Source organism: Hippichthys cyanospilos, chromosome 14 (assembly GCF_059441005.1).
Source record: "Hippichthys cyanospilos isolate Australia breed blue-spotted pipefish chromosome 14, RoL_Hcya_1.0, whole genome shotgun sequence".
Taxonomy (NCBI): Eukaryota; Metazoa; Chordata; class Actinopteri; order Syngnathiformes; family Syngnathidae; genus Hippichthys; species Hippichthys cyanospilos.
In genome coordinates, this window is record NC_142382.1 from 12,072,574 (window position 1) to 12,089,189 (window position 16,616).

General features: G+C 37.6%; 1 protein-coding gene across 2 annotated transcripts in view; it reads right to left on the reverse strand.

Moving 5' to 3' along the window:
- dnajc17 (DnaJ (Hsp40) homolog, subfamily C, member 17) overlaps positions 1–14,012 on the reverse strand; it is a 33,969-nt gene extending 19,957 nt beyond the window's left edge. For both annotated transcript variants that reach the window (XR_015867788.1, XM_088433304.1), the window contains exons 1-10: positions 13,817–14,012; positions 8,670–8,739; positions 7,746–7,804; positions 7,568–7,655; positions 7,352–7,428; positions 6,561–6,678; positions 5,808–5,857; positions 4,608–4,685; positions 3,103–3,183; positions 2,473–2,580 (exon numbers count right to left, since the gene is read on the reverse strand). Coding sequence is in view for 1 of the 2 variants with exons in the window: in XM_088433304.1 (XP_088289430.1) it covers positions 2,473–2,580; positions 3,103–3,183; positions 4,608–4,685; positions 5,808–5,857; positions 6,561–6,678; positions 7,352–7,428; positions 7,568–7,655; positions 7,746–7,804; positions 8,670–8,739; positions 13,817–13,900 (813 nt within the window). In the remaining variant the exon portion in view is untranslated. The remainder of the gene's footprint in view (positions 1–2,472; positions 2,581–3,102; positions 3,184–4,607; positions 4,686–5,807; positions 5,858–6,560; positions 6,679–7,351; positions 7,429–7,567; positions 7,656–7,745; positions 7,805–8,669; positions 8,740–13,816) is intronic.
- Between the last annotated feature and the right edge of the window lie 2,604 nt (positions 14,013–16,616).

The window sequence follows — 16,616 nt, forward strand, 5'->3', positions numbered from 1 at the left end:
TTCTCTCCATCTTTTCAGATACTAAATCAAATGCTTATTTTTAATGAATAAACTAGATTGCTTTGTTTTATATATGTACAACTTTTTTTTTCCTTTGGTCAATTTACCAGAAATATTTTTTTTAAATGTACACCACGGAAATGTTTACACACAAAATGGGAAATTTTCCCTTTTAGGATTTTCATCTCTGTAATCTCAATAGTAACTAAAACTAAGCGACAGCAACATTCATCCATCCATTTTCTAGAGCCGCTTATCCTCACAAGGGTCACAGGGTTGCTGGTGGCTACCTCAGCTGGCTTCAGGCAGTAGGCGGGGGACACCCTGAACTGGTTGCCGGCCAATTGCAGGGCACACAGAGACGAACAACCATTCTCGTACCCAATCAGAACATGTAAACTCCACACAAGATGGCAAAAACGAGGTTGATTTGAACTCGGGTCCCTTAACTGTGAGGCAGACGTGCTATTCGCTGCGCCATCGAGCCGCCCTGAGAGCAACATGCATCTGTTTAATCGGTTCTTATCTGATTTCTGGACAAACACAGCAATGACAAAAACAGCAGGTGTCATCTGTGTTCGCCACTAAAAACAATACATTGCAATAATAATTAGGGCACTCTTTTAGGCCTCATTTTTGGGCTGTGAGTCTGAAGTATTAACCTGAATGTGTATGTGTGTATGGTGCATGTGCTCCCTAAAGAGAACACTACATTTGGACTGGAAGCTATTCCTCACAAAAGCTTCTCCTTGTGTGTTTGCAGCTGGCTGATGTGAAAAGGTGATAGCAGGATAAATAAGACGAGAGGGATCTGATTGTCTGATTTCAGATAATATCCAATGAGATAGGTCCTCTAAGGTTTTGGCCACTGACCTTAAAACAGATGTGGATCAACATTATGTCATGTGGGGCCTCCTTATTGAGAACACTTCCCAGAGAAGACTAATTTGAAAATCCCCCTACAACTGTGTTGTTTTCAGTCTCGGGTGTAGCGTTAACTCTATGAAGCAATCAGCTTTGGGTATCTGAAAGGCTAACTAAGTTACTGTAATAACATTTCAAAAGATTAGTGTGACAATTCCCAGTCTAAAAGCATACAACTCTCTTGGCAAGGAAGCTAGAGAGGGTGAAGCTGAATTTGTTATAGCTGGAGAATGAAAAAGATGGGGGGGTAATTTAAATTGTTGAATAATTTGATACACTCTGGTCTCTTGGTATATGTAAGTGCAAAAATCCTGATAAAAGTATTTGTTAAAACAATTGTGAACACTGTACATTTTAAAATTAAAAAAGAAGCTCAAGATATATCATAAACGCTTAAAGGGGAAATTAAGTCAAAAGTATTGTTTACAATAATGTGTTCTAGGAGCTCCCACTCGTTCAAACATGGCATTCTGATTAATGTTAAGTTGGGGGAATGTATATTAAGCATCAAAATGGAACTGTTTGTTATCCATCTCCGGGACGGCCATTTGTCTGAGTCACGTTTAATTGTGCCCTTGAGCAAGACACCTCATCCACATTGCCTACAGTGATTGGTGATTACTGTAAGTGCAAGATGGCAGCCACGCTTCTGTTAGCCTGCCTCGGGGCAGCTTTGGCTACACAACTTAGTTTACTTCCATCAGTATATGAATGTGTGAGTGCATGAATAAAGTGTCCATCATAAAGCGTCGAATAACGCGCCCGTATAAAAGTGACGTATTATTATTATTATTATTATTATTATTATTATTATTATCATCACTATATGAATTTTGACACTATATGAACGCCTCGACGCCCATGTTCAACCCAATTATTTGGTTCTTAAATTCATACTCGACAACAACAATATAATCAGAGTGCCATTGGGCATTAATCCTAATTGCCATTTGGAGTAGTGGGGCCGCATACTGTAGTACATAATATTAATACTTTTTTGGGGTTGACTCTCCCTTTAATGAAGTAAAGTAATGCAGAGTACATACATTCCTTTCTTCTAAAATCCACAAGTTCACATTTAAATGATCAAAAATGGGTATCAATTTCAGGAGCTATGTGGGGGGTGCAGTGCTACCATTTAGTGACGTGCTGTCTTAACATTATAGCACAGTGCACACCCTGGGTCACTATGTGAAAAACAACATTCCTGGGGCCCTCTAGGTCAAGATCACTAATGAACAGCGGACCAAGAGCCTTGACGCCGGCACTGGCCCAGAGGCTCTCAGCTTTAAAGCAAATAAACTAAAGATCATTTCACCAAATATATTGTTCGAAGACAGGCTGATGCCTGGCTGCACTCTTTGCACCAATGATACAAAATAAAGTCTCAGAAGGTTTACATACCTTTTTTTTTGGGGGGGACAGTGTTTAAGAAATTGTATTTTTTGGGAAGCAGTACCATGAGAAGATATTTCTAATAAATAGCTGTTTGTACATTATGAGGAGGGGATAGAATCCCAACGTTTTCAGGTTACTGTACGTCTGTACCTGGGTAGACATGAAGTTGGATGCAGGACCAACTTCTGGCTGTCCTTCAAGCCACAAAATCTTTAATGGATTTTCACTCAGGCCCCTTTCATTCTTTACTGCCAGCTCCTAAGTATAACAAAATAAAAATAATCAGAGGTTAAGGTGATTGTGGAAAAATGAACTGTTATTGTGACTTCCAGATACATAAAAGAATTGGCAGATTTTTACATATAAAATATACATATGGACAATATCTATCATCGAAAATAGACACAGAAATACATGGCAGAAATATACTTTGAGCAAAAACAAATGCTGTGGTCAGGAATCACCCCCCACACACACACACACAAAAAGTCCATGTTATAAGAAGGTTTGCATTTGTATATGTTGGAGAACAATATGAAACCTTCCATAAAATTACTAACCAAATATCAAGAGTCATCACAGATTTTTTCCTATAGGTTTCCTGTAGGTGCATCAGTGTTTTGTGTCGTGATTTGGATCATTCAGACTATGTTAAAGTTAATGAACTAGGAGTAATAATGCCAGTGGAAAAAAAAGTGTCTTTATGCAAAAGGCATCAGATAATCATTTTAACATACAAAATAAGGACTGCTAGAATGAGAATTATGTACCGGCACTTACAGCTGCTCTCACGGTTGCAAATTCAACAACAGCGCTTCCTTTCTTCTTACTTGATACAATAACATTCAAAACATCTCCGTACTAGAAGGAAGAAATGAAGAGGGGAGCAATGTCAATCGGGAGAAAAGATGAACATAAAATTTAAAACATTTTTTTAACACTTAACAAGAAAAATCCTATATGGAATTAAATAAAGCCCAAGTCACCTGATTTTGAGGATCTGCTGATACAAAGTTCCAATGACATACCATTGCAATGAATAGGAGTCATGTACATCCAAATTGTCTTTAACAAACATCTTTATACGACATCATTTATAAGGCCGTGAAGGAGCAGTTTCAACCAAGTAAAACATTTATTTAAAGGTTTTACTTTTTGGTGGGAGGGGGTATCAGTTTTTCAGGTGACATATTAAATAAGATGTGTTAAAACGCAACTCTGTGTGTTGGATACATTTCAAATCAGCATAGCACTGGCTCCGCTTCCCACATTAAAATATTTCCAGATTGCAGGCATTATTATTGATAATTGCTTCCCACAACTACCACCACAATGACACCACTTCTGCTAATTCTGGTTGTGCAGCGAGGTTTTTTTAATGCAAAACATATACATTAATTTCTTTAGGCAATATATTTGTAAATGCTAAATTATTTTTTTTTTTGCATAGACCTTAGAAAAATATATATACACATAAAAAGTCCACATTCCATGCTTGTTTTCCCACACAGCGGTGGCTATTTCTCTTACTCAAACCATTCACTGTCACTCGCTACAGCTTGCCATGTCAAACATTAAATTTTTCCGGCTACAGTTCTTCATAAAGAGGCAGCCACATTTTCCACAGTCTTGACCCTAACCCAGCCATCCCACCTAGGTTCATCCTAATTGAGTGCGTGCTAAGGAGAAATTCATACGGCTTTTTCCACGCAGCTTGACGTCAGTGACACTTGCCCTAACCTCTCCTGAGTCCAGCATATGCCCCGCAATCGCCATATGCGGGATTGAAGCATAAGGTGGTGCATGCGTTGCATGAGAAGAGCACATTTTCTCATGCCTTTCTTGGCACGGCTTAATTACCTGGTAAGAGGAGCATGAACAAATGCGTGCACAACTTTAAAAGGGCACTGCAACATGGCCCTTAGCACTTTCCCCGCAACAAAACTTAATGAGCCTTGTTTAAAAAGAAGAAAAAAAAATATATCCACAAATCAAAGTCATGCAGCTCAAATTGTGTGCATATTTATAAGAAGGTTTGATACCTTGGTGCACTTCACTGACACAGATTAAAAGAATCAAAAACATTTTGTAAAGTCCACAAACTATAGATAATTTGATGTGAATGGATGCTTTATTTTGTTGAGGCAAAATACCCATATTTTTCCTGCAATATTTTATGCAAAAATCTCAGTATGGTGAAGAGAGTAGGTAAGTGCAAACGGTTCAGCAGCCCTTTCCCTGAATCAAGGGTGTGATCAGTGTTGCAATTTGTCATCTGTTATTACCTTTTGTAGAAGTTTAAGAATGAAGTCTTGACAGTAGCCGCCATTTGTATCGTCATCCTTTTTACACTTCCACTTCAACTGAAAAGAGAACAAAAAAAGGAGATTCAAGTGAATGATACCAAGAATGAAAAAGAAATGTGTTAAAAAATGTTATCATGCAATCAAGAGCTGCAGGAAGTAGATACACAGTATTATGGCAGAGTGTTTCAAAGCTGAATATCCACCTGCATGATGGTCAACTTATTTTTGAGGGAGAGAGAGGAGTTCTATATTTTTAATTGAGCCTTGATTCCCACGATTTTACATGGTGTTGTTTTAGAGATTATTGGGCAAGTCCTCTTTGCAGAAGAGTAGCTTTCACAAAAAGCTTGCAACCCAGACACGATATTCATAAATTCCTGTGCTGCTCAAACCAGATCTTGCGTAACGTCTCCAATCAATCACAGTGTTATGGCCCAGCAAATATCACAAAATAAAGCACTATTTTAAATGGCAAGCACAAAGTATTGATTCAGCTCCAGTTCTCTGCTTGCTGTCAAAGAAGAAGCTGGATTTCTGGGAATGTGAATGTTTATGCAGCGTTTTTTACCCAAAATAATGGTGAAAGTGAAATGTCAACTATTCGCTTGATGTGATGTCTAAGGTTTCAGCTCAAAACTCACTGGGCTCAAATTTAATATACAATTGAAAAAATGTTAACACTGAATCGCAAAACCTATATCAAAAGGGAATAACAAAAGAATTTAGATTTCAAAGTGTTGTCAAGGATGAGACGCTGATAAAGGAATTTGGATCTGACCACATATAAAACACAGCCTTTCCAACAAAAACCCAGTACGCAAAAAATACAATGCACTAATGCTTCATGTCCATGAACATGGGCCCTGACTTGTTCGCTATGGGGCTGCAGTTTGTTGTTCTAAGTGAGCACAAAAATGTAACGGAATTCCCTCTTGCACTGGACAGCTATCAAATTTTAAAACCAGATTTAAAGTCTAAAAACATTAGCTAAAATCCCTAGTCTCTGTTAATATTTCAGGCCAACACTAGGCGGATATATAAACATTCTCTTTTGACTGTTTAAAATGTATTTTGATATCAACAAGCAACCGGGCTTAGAGCTCAATGATTAGTTTAACCAATGTCCTTAAGCCTATGTATTTACCACTCTTCACAGCCTTGTCTTTCAAATAAATCTACCTTCAATTTAGGGGTGAAGCTGCTTCTGGAACTTCTTCCTGATCCCAAGTCTGGGGGAAGAAGAAAAAAAGCAATAGTTGAAGAAGGTAAAAGATAACAAAACAAAGGCAGGGGACTAATGTATGTGGATGGCGTTTAAATTTGGATATCACATGGCGAATGCCACAGACTTGTGATCTACAGAGTGCCTCTCTTGTGCGAGTGAGTGCAGCTCCAAACTTTGGGGGGCCTGACTGCGTGCAAGTTGAAGATGTGCTGACTTTGCATGAATAATTGCACTACCACAAAAAGAGGTTTTATCTCAGGCCAATACTCCCAACTTCCCTTACCTTCACAAACATCCATACAATTGATTTATTAAACTCTTTTTTTCCACTCTCATGTCTCTAACATGGGAACACATGAGATTTCGTGCAAAAATATGCTCATGAGGTCGAGTTCGAGTGTCTGTGCGTTTGATGTTTGACATTCTTATACAAACATGCCAAAATGTCTACCTGCCAAGACAATAAAAGTTGTCCATTTTAGTGATACTATGCCAAAAAATTCACATATACATCTAGTTATTGTTTTTGTATGTAATATGTAGCAAACCTATAGGCTGCCTGGTGAATGCTGACAGTTCCACGGACAGTTTGATTACAGGGATTCATTCAAATGAAAACTATAACGAATTTGTTAGTGCAAACTCAAACTCTGTTTACTTTACAAACGATTACATTTGTTCACGTTATACATCAAAGATGGAAGTACTTCTGTGACTGTAGTCTCCTGTGTTCTGTTGTTCTTCTCTTTCTCTTTGGATCTGCTCTCTGATGAGCCTCTGTTCTTCCTCAAGCTGTCGGGAACCCTCCTCCCTTAAACGAGCAATCTGATGGAAAAAGACAATACAATAAAAAAAGATGTAGCAACTTAGAGGGCTGGAAAAAGATGAATCTTGGCATTTCGTTTTGCAACAATAAATCAATGTCAATATCACATTTACAAAAAAAGCAAAATAATAATACAATTACCGCAAATGAAGTTTACAGTTGTGTAAACAGAATTCCAGCATTCATGATTGCAAATAATAAATTTAAATCATAACCGAGTATGAAATATAGCTGCTATATGTAAAAAAAAAAACTTTGTAATGTATGTTGAAAAAAAAAACAGACATTTTAAAACTTGACTGAATTAGAATAACGTCCCCTAATGGTGAGCTTTTCTCTCCCAAGGCAAGAAGACATAGTGCATCATATACCATGCCTCAAACTGGAAGCATGCACACCTTTTTCACTCATCACCGCCTTTCCAAACTAATGTAAAAATCACCTGATAGGTTGATGAATAATTATGCAATGGTCGTGAAAGGATGGAGCATCTGTTTAAGGTTGCAAACCTTGGAAGCATTCAAATGAATAAGAATTAAAAAAGTTGAAAAACAAAACAAAACACTGAGGTAAGCTCCAAAGTCATCTTTTTATTCTATCGTATCAGAACGTATCAAGTGAAATTTGTATTTTCATCCTCTACACTTTCTCCTAAACCAATCATTCTCTCACCTCTTCTTCGAGTGTTCTTGTGATTTGCACTTCATCTTGGGTCTGAGCTTCTGCTTGTCGCTCTCTTGCTTCAAGGTCTGTCAAGCGCAGATAAAGGGAATCAACCCTATTTATGTGGTTCCAAACAAATAACATCATATAAAATTTCAAACTCAAATGATGTGATGATTTGCAACACAAACCAGTTGCAATTGGCATTTTCTACAGGAAACCTACCAAGCTTAATCTTCTTTCTCTTGTCATCAAGTTTGCGGTTCCGTTCCTCTGCTTGCTTTTTGGCAGCACGAACCTTGTCATAGGCGGCCTGAAAACGCCAACATGCCAGGATAAATGATTTGAGAGTGTACATATCACAAGTTGTACATAAAGGGTAAAGGAGACACAGTGGAATTACCTTGGCAGCAGCATCAGTGAGCACCTCCAGAGCCTGAGACAATTGATGGAAGAGCTCCGCTAGAGAAAAGCAGAGATAGAAGTAATAAAACTAAATATCGACACTGAAAACCACAAGATGTGTTTAATAAAAATAAACGGCTCAATTTGTAATTGTGATGCATAGGTTTCAAAAAAGGCTAGCGCTTGATGTCTCAAAGTGCATACAACCCTGGAATAGTGCACGGGCCCCATGTCTTCTATTAGCGCGCCTAGAGGGGCCAGTGCTGCAATCATCGCTGCCACGCGATATTCCCCACCGCCTCAGTTGTCATCTGACAGACACACACACACATGCACGCACACAAGAAGGCCTCAAGTGCTCCCTAGCATGCAACGCTACTGCACTATACAGCCAAACTTAATTATTCTCTCATGGGAGGTCTGGCCAGGCAGTATGGTTACTCCCAATTGGGATTGGCGAATTCTAACGAACAGGAACATCATCCTGCCAGCAGAGGTCAGGTTACCTATACACACAGGCTACAATGAAATGAAAGTGGGAGAGACCTGCCATGCCCAAGAGGCATCTCAATCTGTCACAACGTTTGGGTGTAGGGCCGGGGGTGCATGTATGACCCACAACCAAAAAAAGAAACAAAAAACAAAACCAAGCATGACCTCTCTTTACATCCCAGAATGATTGCAGTCTCGTGTGATTGGGACAAAGACTGTCCAAGTGTAAAGGGCCTTCAAACTGCTTCTTTTCCATTTCTGGGAAACCGACCCCCTGCTTTTACATTATTCTTCTCAAGCCCCAACCCCAACAATGTCCCTCTCTCCCATATATATATATATATATATATATATATATATATATATATATATATATATATATATATACACACACACACACACACACACACACAAAAGATAATTCACTTACCTGCTTTCGGGTTGTCGGGATTCTTGTCTGGATGGCATTTCAGAGCTTTTTGTCGATAGGCTTTTTTGATCTAAATGAAAAGAACAGCGCTTGAAAAAGGTACAGTATGAACTTCACAAAAAAGAAAACCAATGCAAACCCAAATAATACAGTACACCTTGGCACGGGTTTCAGAAAAAGTAAAAGTCAACTTGTCTTTCAGATGTTTGGATTAAAACCAGGGAGTGTAATGTTTTTTAAAATAAACAGGTGATCCAGTTTACTGTCCTCCTGACACATTAATGCAGTGCTTTTCAATTATACAGTATATATATATATATATATATATATATATATATATATATATATATATATATATATATATATATATATATATATATATATATATATATATATAAATTGAATAAATGATATAAATGTACAACTTAAAAGGTAAGTCAAGTCAAAGATTTTATTTAAATTACATTCGATAAGTCCCTGCTAATGAACAACTGCATTTTAACAAGAGTAGAATAAACATGGGAATGTCACCCCTTCGGGCAGGTAGACAAAACCTGAGAGGCTATGAAAACTTAATCATTGTAATATTTTAAAAAATGTTGTATGATGCTTAAAAAGTCTATCATCAACCTTGGGACTAGTTTAGGTCAAGGTAACTCCCAATAAGGGAAGAAAGATGATGATGGAGTGACACTGGAGCTTTCTGGACTAAAACTAACTATTTTGCACAAGTCCTAATTACACTCTTTGCCTCTGTTCTGAATTATGCTCAAATTGTTCCTTTAGGCATCAATCAATCTCTTGCCAATATGTTACAGGTCAAGTGAAGCACCTCTCATTAGTCATTTACAACACACACCTTAGCCCCCTGGCATGAATGTACTGCTTTTTCTTCATGCTGACTTTACTTGGAAGCGGATGGTCAGAGCCACAAGTTTTTCTTATTCTCGCTCCCATTTTGTTGAAGTATGCTTCAAACAATAAATAACTCAAGGAGAAACTAGTCATCATTAGGGAGGCTTTCGCCTTGATGCTTGGCAAACACTTCGTACAGCTCTAAACTGACACGCAAAGCTGGGGAATGGTGCCACGCGCTTATTGTTGATCTAAGCCTACTTTGCCCTTTTCGACTCCCTCCAATTTTCTGTGTTCCCATAAACTTCAAGCCGGAACAAAATGTAATTTACTGATATTTGAATATTGGATCAAATTGTAATTTATTGATGTTCCAATATTTCTAGAAAAACACTTGGCCAGGGCACATTTCAGAAAATTAAATGGAATGGTACGAAAAACTTTTTATATATATATATATTTTTTTTTGGGGGGGGGCATCAAGCAACACTTAAACTTTGTTCAAACTTGCCTGCTATAGCATTTTAAAATCAAAGCACCATTTTTTGCCCAATTTCCTCCGTTGAGATGTTAAACCTCCTCAGTTTTTAAGTGTTCAAATCTCAGATGACAGAATTGGAATTTACTCTCCAATGGTCAGTCAATGCTTCCAGAAAGTTTCGAGCGAATCTTTTTCCTTATGTATTGGTTACTATGCACATTTGGAAAATAAATGTGCCAATACTTGAAACATGTTTTTATCATAACTAGGAATTTTAACAATCAAAGTGCTGTAACTTTTGTCAATTTTTGAGTTACTGACAGATATTACGTATCATTTTAAAGGGAATTAAGTATAGAATTAGAATATATTAATAGGGCAGCTTTCATTTTCTGAGACATAAGCCTGGTTTTATTAAAACAAATCTCATATAAATTTAAACAGGCTAAATATAAATAACTTATAGTAGGTCGCATGAAGGGGTCTAAGGATACTGCATGCATGGAAAAATGGCAGAAAAATGACATCAAAATTCTCCCCTGTGTGGGGGTTGCCATAGCCACCACCGGCAACCATGTAGCACTGCCGCTGCTGGTCAGAGCCCGGTCTACATCACCTCAGTGAAATTAACAATGCTAAATTGTGGAACAAAGCAGTACATTCAACAATATTTGTGAAACAGTTAGGAACAAGACATGTTTAATCACGAATTAAAGGAAGGAAAAGTTCATTTTTACAGTAAATTAAAAAAAAAACGTCTTCAAATAATATTTGTTTTTGAGCAAGTTAAAACAATTTGCGTATAAAAAATAAAAACTTATTAAAGCTTGAGGAAAACTTGCATACATATGCAGTATATTATTTTAAAAAAATTCAAGTTAAAATTTTCAAATCCTCACAACTCTTTGTCATACACTTATCCTCGTCTGCAGCAAGTGCTGTAGACAAAACATGTCCCTTCATCTCTTGTAAAGCTAGCAGATGTTTGACAACGTGGAGCAAGCTGGACAAGATGAGCAGTTTCGCTAATAGATTATCATCAGTATTGTAGTCTGGCAACAGCAACTATGTTGCACATCATTATCATTGGCTCACAACACAATTCAGCTCTTGGATACAGTTAACACATGGATTTTCACTTTTATTTTCTAGAGCTGCTTATCCTCATTAGGGTCACTGACTTGCTGGTGCCTATCCCAGCTGTCTAAGGGCAGTAGTCGGGGGACACCCTGAATTGGTTGCCAGGCGATGCCAGGCACGCAGGGATGAACAACCATGCATGCACCTTATCACACCTACGGAAAATTTTGTGTCAAATACACCTAACGTGCATAATTTCGGAACGTGGGAGGAACATGCTAACTCCACAGAGGGAGGCCAGAGAAATCTGGAATTCGAATTGAACTCGAGACTCTGAACTGTGAGGCTGACAGGCTAACCACTCGTCCAATGTGCCGCCTTAATTACAATGCTTCAACCATTTACAAGGCTTCATCAGCTGGTAGTCACAACCGGGAGGAGGAAGGAGGAGAATGAAAGCTTGCGGAACAAAATATAAAGACTGAAAAGAGAGGCTGAAAAAAATACTCCCAAAGAGACAATGCAATACCATATGCGGAATTGAATGGAAAATCGTTTTGAATCGAAAATCGATTCCGAATTGAATCAAAGGCTCCTAAATCGGAATCGAATCAAGAGAGAGTGAAAGATTCCCACCCCTACTAACAACTCTTAGCACTGCTTTTTCATTGACAGTCAAGTTGACAGCGACCCATAGTAATAGATAAAACCGCTGTGTGTTTTAGCTCTAATTTAAGCACCATATATGTCAATGTCATGGCAAAAGAGACATTTTTTCTCATTTGTCATGAGCACACATTTCTTTGGGGGAAAACTGTTTTAAATCAATTGTGGCCTCCAATATTTTTGGAGCGCACTAAAGTTTTTTTTGTTTTTTATGAGCACGTTCTGCTTGGGAAAAACAACATCAATTATATGTACTGAGATCGGACTGTGAAGGAAGTGCGTACATAAGAAGAAAGAACATAAAGTATGATAAAAAAAAATGTGTACAACGAAAAGGAAAAAAAAATGGCCTCCATAAAGCAGGCTTTAACACATTTATTGCAAATAATAAGTAATGTCAGATGCTCTTAGTTAATAAATCCATCTTCTAAAGATGTGGCCTGTCCATTAAATGCAACACACCAGGTATTTCCATGTTTAACAGACAACCCACAACATGATAATGTGGATATAAAAAGTATACACATCACCATTTGAACGCCAGTATTGCGTGATATAAAAATGGACCATAGATGATTTAAATACCATCTTGTTTTGCATCCATCTGAATCGGAGTCACCTGGTTTTGAGTAGTTCTACTGGTTATAGGTCACATAATTTGTGAAAAAAAAAATATAATAACCTATTTCTGCCACATGATTTTTTTTTATATTGCAAAACCTGGCTTTTAACAGGGGTGTGTAGACATTTGTTGTAACATGGTGGATGTTGACTTCATCTCACCAAGTAATTAGTGGAAGGTTAATTCTTCCGTAAGATCATTGTGACCTAACACTTGTTGATATACATTGGCACAAAGTATACTATACATCGCTACATCCCACTATTATAAACACTGACCAATCATAGAACTAACGAGCCAGCTACCACAGTAATCATCAGTTGACAGGAGTGACAACAAAATGGAAGCAGAATACGAGGAATGCAAATCTCTTATGTCAATGCAATAGCTTTAAAAGCCATAAAAAAAAGCCCACAGAAACATGATCTGGGATGAACTGTGTCTCTTCTATGTGATACACAACATGACAGATAGCAGTGGTCGAACAGCAGGCCAAATAACTGCCCATCAGCTGACATCTGTCTTCATTGAAGCCCCACAGACTGAATGTACTGGCCACAAAAATGTCACATCCCTCACAGCAATCAGCAGACCTCACATAACTATTCATCTGTGTTTCAGAATCTTAATTCTGGCCCCAACCACTAAGTTCTTGCAACACAATCCTGTGTAAAAGACGGGACTTTTTTTCCCAATTAAGTAATTGATTGGTTTCCTTAGTTGGCATCAATGTTGATTTGCCATCTAGTTTGCGGATTTTAGATGTTGGTTGTTTGGAGGAGAGATGATCAGTAAGGGGCTGACTGTATAATAGTCTACCACTATGGAATGTGAAAGAAGATGAAGAGAGAAATAAGTAATCGGAGGCTAAAGAAATGTATGCGCTCTTAATGTAAATTACAACTGAAATTATTAATGAAAAAAAAGGAGAATGTTCAGCAAGTAAATCTGCAATACATTTGCATTGATATTGAAAAGTTACTCAATTCATTTTGGAAGCTGGTTTCAGAGTAAAAAAATAAAAATATAAAGAGCACGTGACGTCTAATGTTATCCTAGTCAACGTGAACAACCAAAACTGGTGCAGCATCTCCATCTAGCGGCCTTTTGAATGAAACACACGCAATACATCCACAAAGTAATACGCGTTGTTTTTTGTTCGATTTTACTTTCTTCATTAATTACTTACTAGGTAAGTCTTTGAGACGAAAATGTATGTATACCGTCATAACAACCGGAACACTGACTATATAGTCCACAGTGTAGTTCAGTGCTTAACACACATGAACTATCTGTAATGGTTATACTTTATTTCATTCGTGCACCATTTCCCAATTTTATGCAAACAAATACCTTGAAAATAATCATATCTCATCGTTGTTACACATAACTTTCCTCAGTATAACGTTATCAACCGGTGGACTATTTTCATGCTGAACGTACCGCCTTCGTTGTAGCAGTGTTTTCAATTCCTAGCAAACCATAAAGGTCCAACTGAAGAATATCCTTTGCCTTGTTTCCAGACATGTTTACCAACTGTTGCTTTCCGTATTAATGTCGAAATATCAATAAAAGCCGTAAAAAGGACACCCTGTTTGACAAAAATTGCTATTTGTTGTGCTAAGCACGTCGCTTTCTAATGACGTAACATACAAAGCACCCTGGGAGATGTTGTTTTTTTATTGGCGCTGCTTCGCGTCAAGCATTGTTGTATAATATCTGAAGTTCTTAAAAGATTTGTTTGCATTTCACAGACATAAACACTGAATCAAACATATTAATTAAATTTCTCAGTACTTGAGTATCATAGCGATTTGTTGTGGTGAGCAAAACACACGCACACACAAATTCTGACACATGTACGCACTCACAAATATACTCGCAATGACTTTAAGTAAGGGAGAGTGGAAGAATGTTTTCCCAATAAGGTACGGAATGATAGAGTATCTCTCGGATTTCTATCCGCTTCACCAAAATTGGTGGTTGGCCGCTCTCTAGTGGACAAAGGGTAAACTTAGACCGACTGTAAAGATGCCAATTTTCAAATTCGAAAGGAATGACTAACAGTATTGAAAAAAATAATGTCTTCACATCGGTCTATATGGAAAGTAGAATAAAATAGTGTACCTTTATTGTCATTTTACACGGGTATACAACAAAGTTGGGAGCTGCTCCAATTATTAATAATAAATAATTATAATAAATAATAATAAATAAAATAAATGGATAACGAATAAATACAATGGAATACCACCACCATATTATACTATAGATCTGTGCTCCTCAAATAGTGGGGTGCGAGGTGATGAAAAATGGAGGTGGATGGCCATGTCATGTAATGTCATATGAATCATTTGGATAACTTCTGCACTTGGTGTTGCACTTTCTTTTTTGTCAGTTTTACATTGTGGATTTAGCTTTCTGACATGAAGTGCATCTTCAAGAGTTATTTGCTTGCATTTCTTGACCTTTTGATGTATTAGAGACCATTTAAATTCAAAGGTGTTGCCATACTTTTAACTTGTATTGTATTTATGGCCATAGTACCCCTTTTAACAATGTTTGATCCTTAATACTCAGGTGTCAAGCTCCAGTCCGAGAGGGCCGAAGTCCTCTAGGTTCCTCTTCCCAGAACACCTGATTAAAATGATTAGTTCATCAACAAGCTCTGCACAAGCTTGAATATTATCCAAATCATTCGAACCAAATGTGTTTAGGAGAGAAGCAATTAAAACGTGGAGGATACTGGCCTTCGAAGACTAGACTTTTACAACTATGCTTTAATATAAGAAACATGAATAATTTGGAATTGAGGACGAAGCCAGTTCCTAGTCAAATTCCATGGAAGAATAACGAGAATGTGTAAACTCCATGCAGGAAGTGGGCATCCCATCAACTGTGAGGCAGACACGCGAACTAATGTACATACATGGACAACGGAAGTAATATATTTCTACATGAACAGCAACTCTGTCTGAAATATGACTCGTCAATAATATAGTGGCACGCATCTCTTTCACAATCATTCCAATCAAGAATCTGATGACTGAAAAACTATGACAAATATACCTTTTTTTTTTTACTTCTGCCATTTTATGGCGCTGATGACGGTGCGTAGTAGCCAGGCTAATCCATTATTGCAACACTTCCTGTAGCAGCAGGATCTGTCCTGATCTGAATCAGCAAACATGCCCTGACTCGGGTTGGAGTTGCTCTTTTCTAAAAGCTACTTGGAAAACAAAAGATCACGAGCTCATGCATTCACTGAACAAAGTAAAATGTCAAACTCTGCCTCTTTTATCATTGATAAAATAAGTGAAGCCCTGCATCCATCAATATATCCTCTATTATCACTTGACCACACACCCTTTGGGTAGAATCAAGCTGTTATTTTGTAGAGTTCTTATGTACACTGTCCAAAATGTACAGAGGGTGGAACAGTTGTCTCAGCTTAACAGAACTCCTAAGTAAATGGTGTTTGCAGATAAACTATATAACATTGCACAAACCTGAATTGCAGCAATCATGTGTGTGTTTACACTTGTGGTTTATCAGTCCTTCCTAATAATGGCCTCTTGTTCTTCCAGATGAGTAAACGCTCATTGTGATTACACTGCCGGCTCCAGCTGCACAATGAGGCAATTACTTTCACTGCAAGAGTTCAGTTTGAAGCATCTTCAATCATCCAATTTCTACCAGGAGAGAACCACAAAAATATAACTGGAATATCGTTCTGATTTTTGCTCTGTGCTAATCTGCTGCACAATTCTGAGATTCTGGACTTGAAACTTCATATGTTAGTTTTGTATGTTCTCCTACATGTTCATTCTCTGAAGAATTCTGTTTTTTTTTTTAACTGATCTAAGTGTTTTATTTCTAAGATTAAAATGAAAAATCATTGTTTTGGGTGTTTGCTTTTGCATTGTGCAAAATGTACAGTCTTAACCACTCAGAAGAATACTCAAATAACCACTTGCTTCTCATTCTAGCTTGCTTATCTTCATTGCTGTCATAGTGAAAATAAAAACATTCTCTCTTGGCATGCGCCCTTGGCAGCCATGTCTCTCTGTTCTCTTCAGACAAGATCGGTCTAGACCAGCTCCTGACCAGGCATTAAACGCTTCACTGTTTTGTACATCTCCAGATTTACTAGCGAGTGGGTTAGGGCAGGAAACTAATGCATTTGAGTACCTTCAAAATAATACAACATATAAAACACAAAATACCTTGAGTGACTCTATAA